The sequence below is a fragment of the Bufo bufo genome, chromosome 5 (genome assembly GCF_905171765.1).
Source record: "Bufo bufo chromosome 5, aBufBuf1.1, whole genome shotgun sequence".
NCBI lineage: Eukaryota > Metazoa > Chordata > Amphibia > Anura > Bufonidae > Bufo > Bufo bufo.
Window position 1 is genome coordinate 361,079,430 of NC_053393.1, and position 13,086 is coordinate 361,092,515.

Consider the following 13,086-nt stretch of genomic DNA (forward strand, 5'->3'; position numbering starts at 1 on the left):
GCCATAATACAGCCGCTAAAGTGTGCCCACATTACAATTGTATGAAACTGGGCAAACTTTGCACTCCAATGTTTTATATACATTTCATTATTTTTTTTATCCTATAACGCTTACTTACCTGACCTTTAAAGGACATAATATTTGCAAGTGAAATAATTCACTGTCTGGAACACTTTATTAATACTTCAGCTAAAAGGTTTTTCCAGAGGCAAAACTTGGATGACCCTTTTAGAAATCCTTCCTACTATCTTAATGTCATATTCAAAGATATTGAATATACTATGAAAATACTGAACAGGAAAGCATAATCTGACTCTATCGAGGTTGCCTTTCTCTGTGTCAGCATTAAATTCTCCTATTTTCAGAGATTTCCTTATTCTTCTTAAGTCTGCTAAATATCAAAACATGAAAGTACCTTTGAGTTATAAGTTTTATGCAGAAAATGCACACTTATTCCTAAAGTTAATCAAGCTTTATCTCCAGGGTAAAGAGCAAATGTTCACATTTAATATTTACTTGAAATGCAAATAGTAGGTTTTACACATTCTGCTCAGAAACAGACACAAGGGTATTTTGCTGGACCATAAAATATCCCAAACAGATTTGAGTTTCAGCCAGACATTATATTAGCAATTGATACATTACTGTATTCAACTGAGATCTGCAGGAAAAGTCGTTATAGAATCATCCAGCTTTGAGACAAACGGCATATGTATTTCACACTCCATAGTCTAGTGTATTGGGAGATAAGAAGGTGGGACCAAAGTATATGTTAAAGCTACCAGAATAGAAGATATTCATGAAAAAATGAATCAAACTGACAAAAAGAGGGTTTGAAGATAAAAGTTAAGAGATACCACAAATATAATGGGAAATAAATATAAAAAAGTGACTTATTTCTTATGTTAAAATGACAATGCGTGACCAGAAAATGACATTTAAACAATTTCTGTATCTATGCGTCTAAAGTTAAATGACTGCCCAATGGTCTGGCAGATACCAAATGTGGTGCCTTAGTGCTTGCATAAAAAAAAGGCTATAGATTGTCCACAGGCAGTTACAGATCTGTTAAAGAACAGTTCAATGTGCTCCTTGGGTAAATTAAATGGGTTTTGCAGTTATCCCCTATCCACAGGAGAGTCAGAGTGTCGGTCACATGACATAGTCATGACATGAATGAAGTGCATAACTCACAACTACAGTCGCTGGTAACAAGATTACCTTCAAGGCCGCATCTGCCATGGAGTGAGATGAGCATCACACCTCAGGGGGCAACAGTTACAGTCTGGCTTACAACTGATGCAGAAAGTTGCAATGACATCACTGTGGCCTGTGATTACGTCATCGCGCAAGACCCGACACAGGAGGTCACAGGGTGACAGTCATGCCATCGAAACCACCTGCTGTTTAGACGCTGCAACTTAGTCCACAGGCTGGAAGAGGCCTGTGATCTGCATTGCATATATGTATGTAGGCACTACAGGGGAAGCATTATATACTGGCACTACAAGGGGACAGAGGAGCACTACAGGGAATTACTGGCAGTACGGGGGGAGCATTATACATATTGGCACTTCAGGGGGGCATTATACATATTGGCGCTGCAGGGTGGGCATTAGAACTACAAGAGGCACTGCAGGGCAGCATTATAAATATTGGGGACACTATTGTGGATTATTACTACTGGGGTTAATGTCGGGGCATTATTATTATTGAGCACAATATGGAGGGAACTGCTACTAATTGGGGCACTCTTGGGGAGCATTATCACTACTGGTGGCACTATTACTAATGAGGGCAGTCTGGGAGCACTATTACTATGTTGGGGTCTATCTCTATGATACTGTTATTTCAGCAGTCTAGTATTTGGGGGCATTGGGAAGCACAGTGGCACATTGAAAAGTGAGGAATCTAATATGTCTTGGTGGCAAACTCTGCAAAGATGAGACATGGCTGAAAGAATTAATTGTGGCATGTGCTCCCAGTGGAGAAGATACTGTAAGGAAAAAGAGTATCTACATCAGAGGAGAAATTTCTGGATGTAAGAGGTGTGTAGTGTTGTGTTCTCCTATAGCGCAGAATGTAATGTCCATCAAAATATGTCTTTAGCAGTTAGGCTCGGGAAAGGGGGTGCACCATCTCAATTTTCCCCTCAGGCAGCAGAAAACCTTCACTACAATTTACATCATGTACTCTTCATTTAATGTGCCAGATAATATTTCTTTTGTGGGAGTGTTTGTTTAATCCCCTTAGGGTCAGGCCAATTTTGTTTTATTTTTTAATTTAATTTTTTTTCTCCCCACCTTCCAAGAGCCAAAACCTTTTTTACTTTTCTGTTCACATAGCTGTATGAGGGCTTTACTGCAGGACAAGTATTTTTTAATGTTACACTATAATTTACTATATTTTACTAAATACTATACAATATTTGTGGGATGAAACAAAAAAAAATGCAATTCCATTGTTTCTTAGTTTTTCATTCACTGGGCGCTAAAAATCACATGTTGACCTTATTATATGGGTTAGTACAATTACACTAATACCACATTCAAATAGTTTATAGTTTCAAAACTAAAAATCTTAGAATTTTTTTTTTTTTGCGATGCCATTGTCTGACATCCATACATTTTTTATAATTTTGTCTGCAGAGCTCTGCAAGGACTTGTTTTTTGCAGGCTGAACTGTAGTTTGTATTGGTACCATTTTTTTAACGATTACACACAACTTTTAGATTACTTTTCATTAAGTTTACAAAAAAAAAGTACTTTGACCAATTTGATTTTTATTATGGCATTCAGTAGAGATGAGGGAAGCAAACTTCGGATGCTACATCCGAAGCCGCTTTGCTAAAAAATTTAGTTCCAAGGTACCACTCGGAACTGAAGCAGAGTTCATTTCCAAGTTTTGAAGTGGTTTTTCATTGTAATAATCAATTACCAAAGTTATTTAACGAAGTCTCACGCGACTTCGTGAATAACTTACTTCAGCTGATCAACACATTCTAATACTGTACGGAGATGAATCTCCGTACACTATTATAACAAATTTTATGTAGCATCCGAAGTCACTTCGCTCATCTCTACCATTCAGTGCACAGGATAAATACATTTTAACTACCTGGAATTTTTTATTGTTAGTTTTATATATTAAATTGAGAAAGGGGACAACTTGAATGTTTAATAATTATGGGGGGTTTAAATATGTTTAAAAACATTTTATTCTTTCTTTTTACCATAATTTTTCATCCACTAGGGGAGTTGAATGTTGATCGTTCAATTGCTTATACCAGTCGATGGAGTTTCTGTGGTTTTCCTATTGGGGAGAGGCTATCTGAAGATTGCTCAGATGCAGAGGTCACTATTGACCGCAGTATCTGAAGGGCTGAATGGCCGGCCTGTTTGAGAGTTATCTCCAATCCTGGCTGCAGCAGTTGGGTTATATTATACAGACAGCACCCGCCACATATGAAGCAGATGCCGCTAGAGAGCTTGCTCCATACCCTCTTCTCACACCTTGGACATATTTATGTCCAGATGCATGAAGGGGTGAACTTTCAAATTAACATGAATTTTTAATAAGAATGTAAACACAGGACAGTTCATGTTTAACTAAAAATAGAAAGTAATATTCTTAAACCTGCAAACTGAACTAAACTTAAAGAAAATGGAGGTATTGAGAAGTAATTAGCAGTAAATTAAAATCAACACGTTATCATTACAGAACATTTACAAGATGGGATTTCTCTAGAACACTATCTGGAACTTTGACTCAGATTTAATTGTTTAGACCTCCACAAGGTAATTAAACTGTTTGTCTTTCACATATCTAACTCCCGGCAAAGGTATATACAGAAATTTGGCTTTTATATCTTTCAAAAGGCAAATTTAGATGTCTTTTTGTGGTTTTAAACACCTGTTTATGGTCTTACTTATTTAACATTAGTGAATTAATAATGAAACTAAAGTCATTAGAATAAAGCATTACATAATATTACAATATTAACAGCCATTACCACTACAGTATTAAACAATTTGACATGACGCTTAATGGCAGCAGCATAATAAAATATTGATGTAATTAGTCATTGATTTATTCTTTCATGTAATAGAAATAACTGGTAGGCAACAAAGGAACACAGGAAAGACAGCACAAATTAATGGATGGCCAGAGAAAAATGCAACAGTAAGTGCCCCTATTACTTTAACAATAGCTACATACCTGTGAAAGGGTAAAACATGAAAATGCACATAAAGATCTCTAAAAATAGCCTAACTTTATATGTTAAAAAAGAACAGGACCCAGAATATTTGCCTACCAAAGGACCCTGCAGTGGTCCCAAGTTATAACACTATAATGGGGAAAAATCATTACAGGTTCACTGAAAACCCATAGCATATAAAGCCATCTGAAGTGAAGTGACATTTATTATTACTATTTTACCATTTCACAACTGACATAATACATAGTCTTTTATATTACCTGGATGTGCAAGGATAAAAACTACCATATATTTCACTTTATAAGATGCACCGCAGATTTTAGCTGAGGAAATCAGACCACATATCAGGCCATCATATCAAATCCTCAGATTGGACCCCCAAATCAGATCCTCAGATCACGCTCCTGTATCAGGACCTCACATAAGAACCCCCGTATCAAGACCTCACATAAGGACCCCCGTAACAGGACCTCACATCAGGCCCCCATATTAGGACCTCACATAAGACCCCCCATATAAGGACCTCACATCTGACCCACATATCAGGACCTCACATTAGACCCCCATATCAGGACCTCAGATCAGACCGCCATCAGACCTCCAGGTCAGACCCCCATCAGACTTCCATGTCAGACCCCCATCAGAACTCCATCAGGCCTCCATGTCAGACCCATATGTTAGACCTCCATGTCAGACCTCAGATCAGACCTTAAAAGAAATAAGTTATTTACATCTCCTGCTCCGCTGCTCATCTCCAGGTCTGGCAGTCTTCTCTGCAGTCACACAGCGCTTCACTCCCCATACCTACTGCATACAATAGAGTGTCTCTAAATGGCAGATTTAGACATTTTTAAACACACTACTGAAACAAACTATTTTATTTCTTCCTACACTACATATATACCATAGTATAATAAAGTCAAAAAGTCACTGCATGAGATAAGGTAAGAAGAAACATATACAACTCCAAAAAAAAACTGCATAGTTCGTGCATGGTAAATATGGCAAACTAAAATCTATCTGCTTCATATTAAGACACAAGAAACAGATGGAAAAAAAAAAAGAACTCTAGAACTAATCTCTTTATAAACTTTTGAGGGACTTCCAGAATCAAGAACTAAAATTCTCTATCTTAAAATTTGTGGTTGCAACATGAAAAGAGGAGAAAGCAGAGGGCTACAGGAGGTCAATATACTACATCTGCTTTGCTAGCACATTCTGTCTCCTCGTCATGAGGTGAAATGCTCAAGAGTCCTTATTGCGAGGGACAGAATTGCTCCATTTTCAGTCTGCATTAATGAGTGTCTTGAAGAAGTTAGATTCATTAGTAGCTAAACATTACACTGCACAGTTAACAGCTATCGGTCAAGAATATTTCTGTCTCCCTTTACATAAAATCTGTCATCATAGCAAAACATATATAGAAACCCGCAATTATCCTGCATTCCGCTGTAGGGCCACTGAACTCATTAGACAGCTGAAGGTGCAGACATGCAATTGTATACCACTCCGACTGGTTTCAGATGCCAGCTGACAACTGCGCCTTGTTGGTCTTATTAAAGTCATTGATTTAACACAAGGAAAGACTGAAGAGCTTTGCAAACAAAGACAATTCAGAATATTTTATAATCCAGCCAAGCTAAAGTCTACTCCAATAAGGAATCCCAGGTTTCTAAGCAAACCTTGAAGCGTTCCTACCCGACAATCGGCTGCTCGTTAAGTGGAGGTGAACTGCCGTGTTTACATGCAATAGCGACCGCTCGTCCTCATACTGCTGCATTGTTTCTGGGCAGCAGATCACTGTTTAGACAGCACGATATACTGCCCAGAAATGATCATTTACTTGCCTGCACGAACGACAGGATCACACGATGAATAAGTGTTTCACTCATTCATCGGGTGATCAGTTGCACCTTTAGACGGGCAGATTGTTGGGAATGAGCACTCGCTGGAATGTTCGCTCCCTATAATCTGTACAAATATCTGGACGTATTAATCCACCTTAAGTTACACGATTCATGACATCCAATATTTACCTTGACAGCGTAATCTGGAAACTCTGGTATCCTGCTATAAAGGAAGCAAGTCTAGTCAAGCTCTGCTTCCCTGATCCGCCAACACCAACCAGCAGTGCATTTCCTTGAGGAGTCCGGATAATGCGAGATATTTTTACAAGGTGAATCATTGCATCCTAAACAAAAAAAAGGTCAAAAACTTTAATATTAGTCCTATTATATAACTCAAATAACCCTATGGCATGAATTCACAGGGTCTTTGACTATGTCTATTAACTAATTCTGTAATAAGGTTTTTTACAAATAAAAAAAAACATCAGAAAGTGTCAGTGTGAATGGAATTCTATTTAGATACATTTGCATCATCTGGTGTTTTATGGTGATGAAGATTAATACCTACTGGAAAATGCAACATACAATATTATGTCGGTGCAAACAATGTCAGCAATCTGATCCACTGCACCATTGTTTTATTTCACTATTTTCAATTAGAAATAATGAAGCCAAAGATTTGATGGGTGAGAACACATATGTCAAGTATAATAATCTCCACTGGTCAACCCACTGACTTCAGTGTTAAAACCAGTGGATGTAAAAACTGATGATTTTCCATTACTAAAATGGGAAAACTGAAGAAAAATATTTGAGATGGAAGGTTGGTATTCTTTTTCTGAACCACATCAGAATTACAACTTTTCAATTTAATTTTTACATTTTCAATCAACTCATAAATGACATAATATGTAACAGACCGGACCTTTTGGCAGCCAATGGCAGAGAAGGTACCTGTTAGACATCAATGCTACTCTCCCATCAACCTTAGTCATAGAGTTCATCTTCATTTTCTAATCGCTGATCTCTGCATATTTATCTATAATTATAGCACTGATGCTTCATTTAACTGCTTTTAATATTTTGTACACTGCCATTATTTTATTCATTTGGTTTTTCTCTATGTATATTTAATACAAAACCTGCATTATTTCCTAGGGCTTTTTATTATATGCTGCAAATCTTTACATCTTTGCATCTACTTATAATGACAAGGTACAATGAATAACAGATCACAATACAATATAATATTGTTTCTCATATTCCATGGAACCCTGTAATGCACTGACAAGATCTGACACCATAGGTCTCTGAAATTCATATCCCAGTTACCCCATTATCACAGAACATATAGGCACAGTTCACTTTCGGGATGTGGGAGAGCAGACGGTTCCCAATTTTGACTAGTACAAGACACAATGACATTCGAATTTGCACATTATTTCTTTTTACCAGAACAAAGACAAGAAGACACAGTTTTAGGGAACTGGTTACATACAGTTGACTTTGTTGTGTCTGTTGTGCTCAGTGCCATGCATTATTTAGGAGCCGCTGCAAGCAATGTTTTTGCAAAGCATAAGAAAGTCAATCTCAGCTATTTAAAGAACCTGAATTTACATTAGGTTGAGCATCCTATAGGCTATGGATGGGCATAATCCTGTAGAATATTCTTATTCTGTCTGGGGTACTCTTACTTTTTCAGACAAACATGTTTCCCTGGAATGCTGATCTAGTCGGAGGCAGTAATATCTCCATTCATGTGAATATACATGTCTTTGGAAGGCAGTGTCATGAAATGAGGAGAAATTGCCACTTGTGTGAACTGTCTTAAAATTCTACATTCAGCCATTTTTTTGGTTATCTGTGACTCCTGCATATAGGGCTATTTTCTGGTTTTAAGTTCAGAAGAAGAACCCAGCAGAAGTTTGACACTTTATCATGGGACATACATTTTGTGGGTCATTTATTATGGAATATATGCCACTTTTTGGCACATTTAAGGCACAGATTTTGGCGCAAAAGGGTTTTGTAGCAAAATCTGTGACTTTTACCACTTTCTATGCCAGTTCATAGCGTGGAAAATGGTCTTAAACTACGAAACCAAGCTCCAAAGTTATGTAGAGGCCTGCGCCTCCAGCTCAGGGGGATTGAGACTGGTGTATAAATCGCTGGTCTTAATAAATGTGCCCCTTTATGTTTTTAGCCTATGTGAAATAGACTTGTTGTTAAAGACAGTATGTCAGCAGTTTGGACAATTCTTAGCAGGAGAGCATAGTACAAACACATCTATTATCAGGAGTTTTGTTATATGAACTTTTATTCTGCCAGATTCTACTACTTCAAGCACTCTGGGGGCAGGTCTTCACTGTGATGTGCTCTCTGCACTCTGCATCACAATCCCTCCCCTCTGCTCTCAGTGACCGTTGTAGTGGTCTCCTGGTTGGATGCTACGGCTGTCACTCAGAGAGGAGTGGCTGTGAAGCAGCTGCATGCAAAGAGCGCTTCACAGTAAAGCCCCGCCTCCAGTGCACTTTCAGGGGCACAACCTGGCTAAATAAAGATTCATATTTTTTCTACTCCTAATAATAAAAACTTAACACAAGGTATGTTTGTACTGCTCTCTCTAGCCACTACCTAGTGCTGTCAGCAGTGTAGCATAGTCAAACCTGCTCATACATTCCCTTTAAAACAGCAGATACTGATAAAAAATAAAAATAAATTCAGATTATGGGTCAACATGTAAACTGTACCAAATATAACTTTGTGTACAAGGTGTAAATTAGTGACATCATATGCCTGTATGTCTGCCAAGATTGCTTCAAAGTATGCTATTTTTAGTTGCTTTTAGAGAATTAAATGTGAGTTTCAAGACATTCACATCTTTACCATATAGAGAGGTATTTGGGACTTTTGCATGAATTATTTACAAATGCTGTCATCGATCTACCTTGAAAAACACCAAATCCATTCTAGCTCCTCTGACTGTTTCATTGTACTGCTGCAGGAACTGGTTGAGCCTGTCTGAGAGCTTTTCAAATGAAGGAATACTTTCATAGACTTTAGGTGCTTCCAGATCAGCATCATCTGGTTCATCTCCTGTTGCTTCTGGAGCATCTCGCAAAAAGTCGACAAAGTAAGACTCGTTTGCCATGCTTTGCATCAACTCTTGTCCGTGATCCTCTGTTGAAATCTGTAAGATAATAAAATGAACACTTTCATAGTACACACAGAAGCAGCGCAGGAATAGCAACTGGGCCACAATCCCTGAAGGCCTCATTGGTCATACTGGTCCGCTATAACTGAGGGGCACAATAATATAATCACATTTTATAAAGTTATCCCATCCTTCTTATACTGTGTCTTGATGTGACTAAGATTTTACAAATTTGTAAATCATCTCTTTAAAATGAATAAAATGTATTCAAATGCAAGCTATCCCACTATAGATATAAATCCTTCATTTTATGGTGTATATACAGCCAACACAGTGATATGTATCCAATTTATGGTGCTGGTAATTGGTTGAGGTCAAAGTGAGTCTTTTGCACTGTGCCTCAGAAGCTTCAAGCTGTGGCTTACACACGAGCATTAGAAATGTAACACAAATAAGGCAAAAATACAAAATGATGTATCAGTGAACCCTACACTTTGCTACTGTGCAAATGGCAGAAGAAAACATAAAAGTGACCTTTGAGCACTTTCAATAACTGACCCGCACATAAGTATGGGTCAGTCATTGAAAGCCTACTCTACAGCACACATACCCAGTAGTATCTAAGGTGGGTTACGGTTATGGACAAAAGTATTGGGCCACCTACACATTACACTCACAGGAGCTTTCATGACATCCTATTCCAAATCCATAGGCAATAGTACAGCTTGTCTCCCTCCCGTTGCATCTAAAACAGCCTCCACTCTTCTGGGGAGTCTTTCTAGAAGATTTTGGAGCATGTCTGTGGGAAATTTTGCCCATTGATCCACAAGAGCATTTGTGAGGTCAGACACTGATATAAGTCAGAGAGGGTTAAAAATAAGAAGGAATCATTACTCACTTCAGTCCATGCTGCTCTTCACTTCCTGGTCATGACAAAGTGGAAGCGCTAGAAAAGGCCCGCTCAGCCAATCATAGGCTGAGCTGGGTTCTGGTACTGCCAATAAGAACTGCAAAGAACTAGGTAAATCAAACATAATTACCTTCTGCATCACGCTCTCGAACCAGTCCTTGTCTTTCTGGTCAATAAACCTGTCAGCTATGACACGTGTGCACTCATGCTGGAATAGCGCTACCATGATGTCAGTATTACAACAGATGTCAGATGTTACTGTTAATATTCCCTGCCAAATACGACTCAAATCTCGCAAGTTAAAGATGTAATGAAATTTCGCTGGGGTAGGCAGCATCTGCAGAAGAAATCAAGATGAGCTCTTGTTAGAATAATTATCCATAATTAGCAAAAGACGACATTAATCTATCAAGTTAGGAGATTACTGACTTTTGTTCTATAGGCTGCCAAAAAGTGTCCTCATTTTATCTAAAATGAACAGTGAGTGTTATACTGACTGGAGGAGAAGGGCTTGAGTAAAATAGAACAGGGGTTAGGGCTGAGTTCACATCACCGTTTAGATGTCTGTCGGATCCTATGCAATCCTATGAATAACTGATGCAATAGGATCCATTTTTTCCAGGATCCTGTTTATTTTTTATTTTTTCTTCTCTTCTTCTGACAGATCAGAAGAACTGAAATCTAAACAGTGATGTGAACTCACTTAAATAGATACAAATGCCCTGTCTGCAATTAGAATCTATTATCCATTTGGTCTATTGATTTAGGGTTAATATTTCCAACCTTGTGGCTGACCATGGTGGCGGCTAACAGAAAAGATTATGAGGGACCATGTGGATCCAGCTGAAAAAAGCACATTATACGTATTTACTCAGGTAGGCGGACTATCATGAGGGTAATATTATAATATAATATTTTGCTTAGGTCTGCATTGTCCTACCTTGTGTCAAAATCGTCACACATGGGGCATGCTTTAAATACTTTTGTCTAGAAATGCTACTCCAGTTTTATGCGACCTCAAACTGAAGTGGGTTTGCAACTCTTTTGCGACTGTTTACAAAAATTGTAGTGATAAATCTGGAGTCCAGCTGACCATGACCACTTTCCCACCCACTTTGCTAAACTGGAGTGAGTGTTGCAAAAAAGCAAGTAAGCCCAAAAAGTTGCAAAGCCCTATTTTTAGTTTCTACACTGGTCTTGATATCCCCAGCAGTGCCTAGAATGAAATCTATTTCAACTCGTAGTTGGTGTGGATCTCAGTCATCATTTATGCCAGAAATTGATAAATCTGCCAAGGCTTATTGCTCCATCCACACAACGCACCCTTTTTGGAAAGTGGTGAGGGCTGCATAAAAATGCCATTTGTGGCTTGTGACCAGTTTTCTGATATATGGGGGTTGAGAAATCTCCCTCACCGTCTCCACAAAGACTATGACACACAATACATTTTTATCCAGAAGCATGAAGAAAATCCCTATAAAAGCAATAATAAAGCTGTCCTAGAAATAACCAAGTTTTAAGTCATCATCATAATAATATAAGTCTCTTTTAGCACAGTAATAAGTAAAATCAATTATTATGCCTCATGCATATGTCTATGTCTGTACTGCAGTCCGCAAACCATGGATCTGCAAAATACGGATAACATCTGTGTGCAATCTACATTTTTCTCACTCCCATCACTAGAAATGACCATTCTTGTCCGCAGATAAAAATACGGACAAGAATAAGACATGTTCTGTAATCTGCGGAATGGACACACGCGTTTTGTCCTTTTTCTTTTTTCGTGGACCCCTAGAAATGAATGGGTCCTTGTGCAATCCACTAAAAACGCAGAATGGAATGGACAGGGATGCATAATATGGTCATGTGCATGAGACCTCAAGCTAACGTGTATGTAGGGAGCTGAATTGTACAAAATGAGACAAAAACTACTACTACAAATGATTTATACAAAGGAGAATAAATTACACACTAACCTTGATTTTAGTAGCCTGCCATACTTTGCGAGTTGTAGGTACCAGGGCTGATGCCAGCTTGCAAACTTCAAGAGGGAAACCCCTTTGCTCACAGAAATAACCCTCAGCCACTGTACGGAATATCTTATCAATAGACGAGTTGGATGGGAGAGTGCAGTTAAATACTGTGAATTGACGTTTCAGTCTTTGCGGGATGTCATTTCGACCCCCTCCTGGGTGAATCATGGCCGCCACAAACTGGATGTCAACAATGCTAGTGAATTCACCTGGTTTTTCCAGATTGTAAAACCCTTTTTGCTCCATGAGTTGCCTTACAATTTCATTAGTGATCTATCAGCCCAGCAAAAACAAATAGAAAATGACAATCAGTTATTATTGTGGGAACTCATGCTAAAGACATTGAATGTTGTATGGTAGAATATTCATTGATTATAGGTTCAGAGCAATATCTTAGATGAAACTTATTTATGAAATGGCAGCATCAGTATGTGTCTAGCAACATTATCATAAAGGCTAAGGACACCTTTGCCTTATTTTTTATTAAATTACATAAAAATAATTTCGACAGTTTTTCACAAAATGTGCCTACCATTTATCCTCTACAGTTTGTAAGGGAGGCTGCCCAGTCCCATTTAGAGGAGAATCTGTCAGATGAGCTCTCTGATGTCTCACTTTGCAGCCCTGATCTCTGCTCTCCTGGACAATGTTGGAAGCTCACATCTTTTTGATTCAAGTTTATTGAATTTTTTTGTAGAGATATCAGCTTAAAAGTTCATTCATAAGAGCATAAATAATGGAGACAAAGTGAGCTATCAGGGTTCTTGTCTGCCAGATTTGACACTGAACAGGACTGAGCAGCCTGCAATGTTGTGAAAACACACATAGGCTGCAGAAGATGAACAGTTGAGAATTACAAAATATATTTTTTATAAGAATACAGATAGAATTAAATAATTGTAGCAGTTCTAATAAATATT

General features: G+C 38.1%; 1 protein-coding gene across 1 annotated transcript in view; it reads right to left on the minus strand.

Moving 5' to 3' along the window:
- LOC121001312 (dynein heavy chain 5, axonemal-like) overlaps positions 1-13,086 on the minus strand; it is a 304,445-nt gene that overhangs the window by 89,711 nt on the left and 201,648 nt on the right. The window contains 4 exon segments of the mRNA XM_040432320.1: positions 6,256-6,410; positions 9,014-9,256; positions 10,261-10,467; positions 12,110-12,439. Coding sequence (XP_040288254.1) covers positions 6,256-6,410; positions 9,014-9,256; positions 10,261-10,467; positions 12,110-12,439 — 935 coding nt within the window.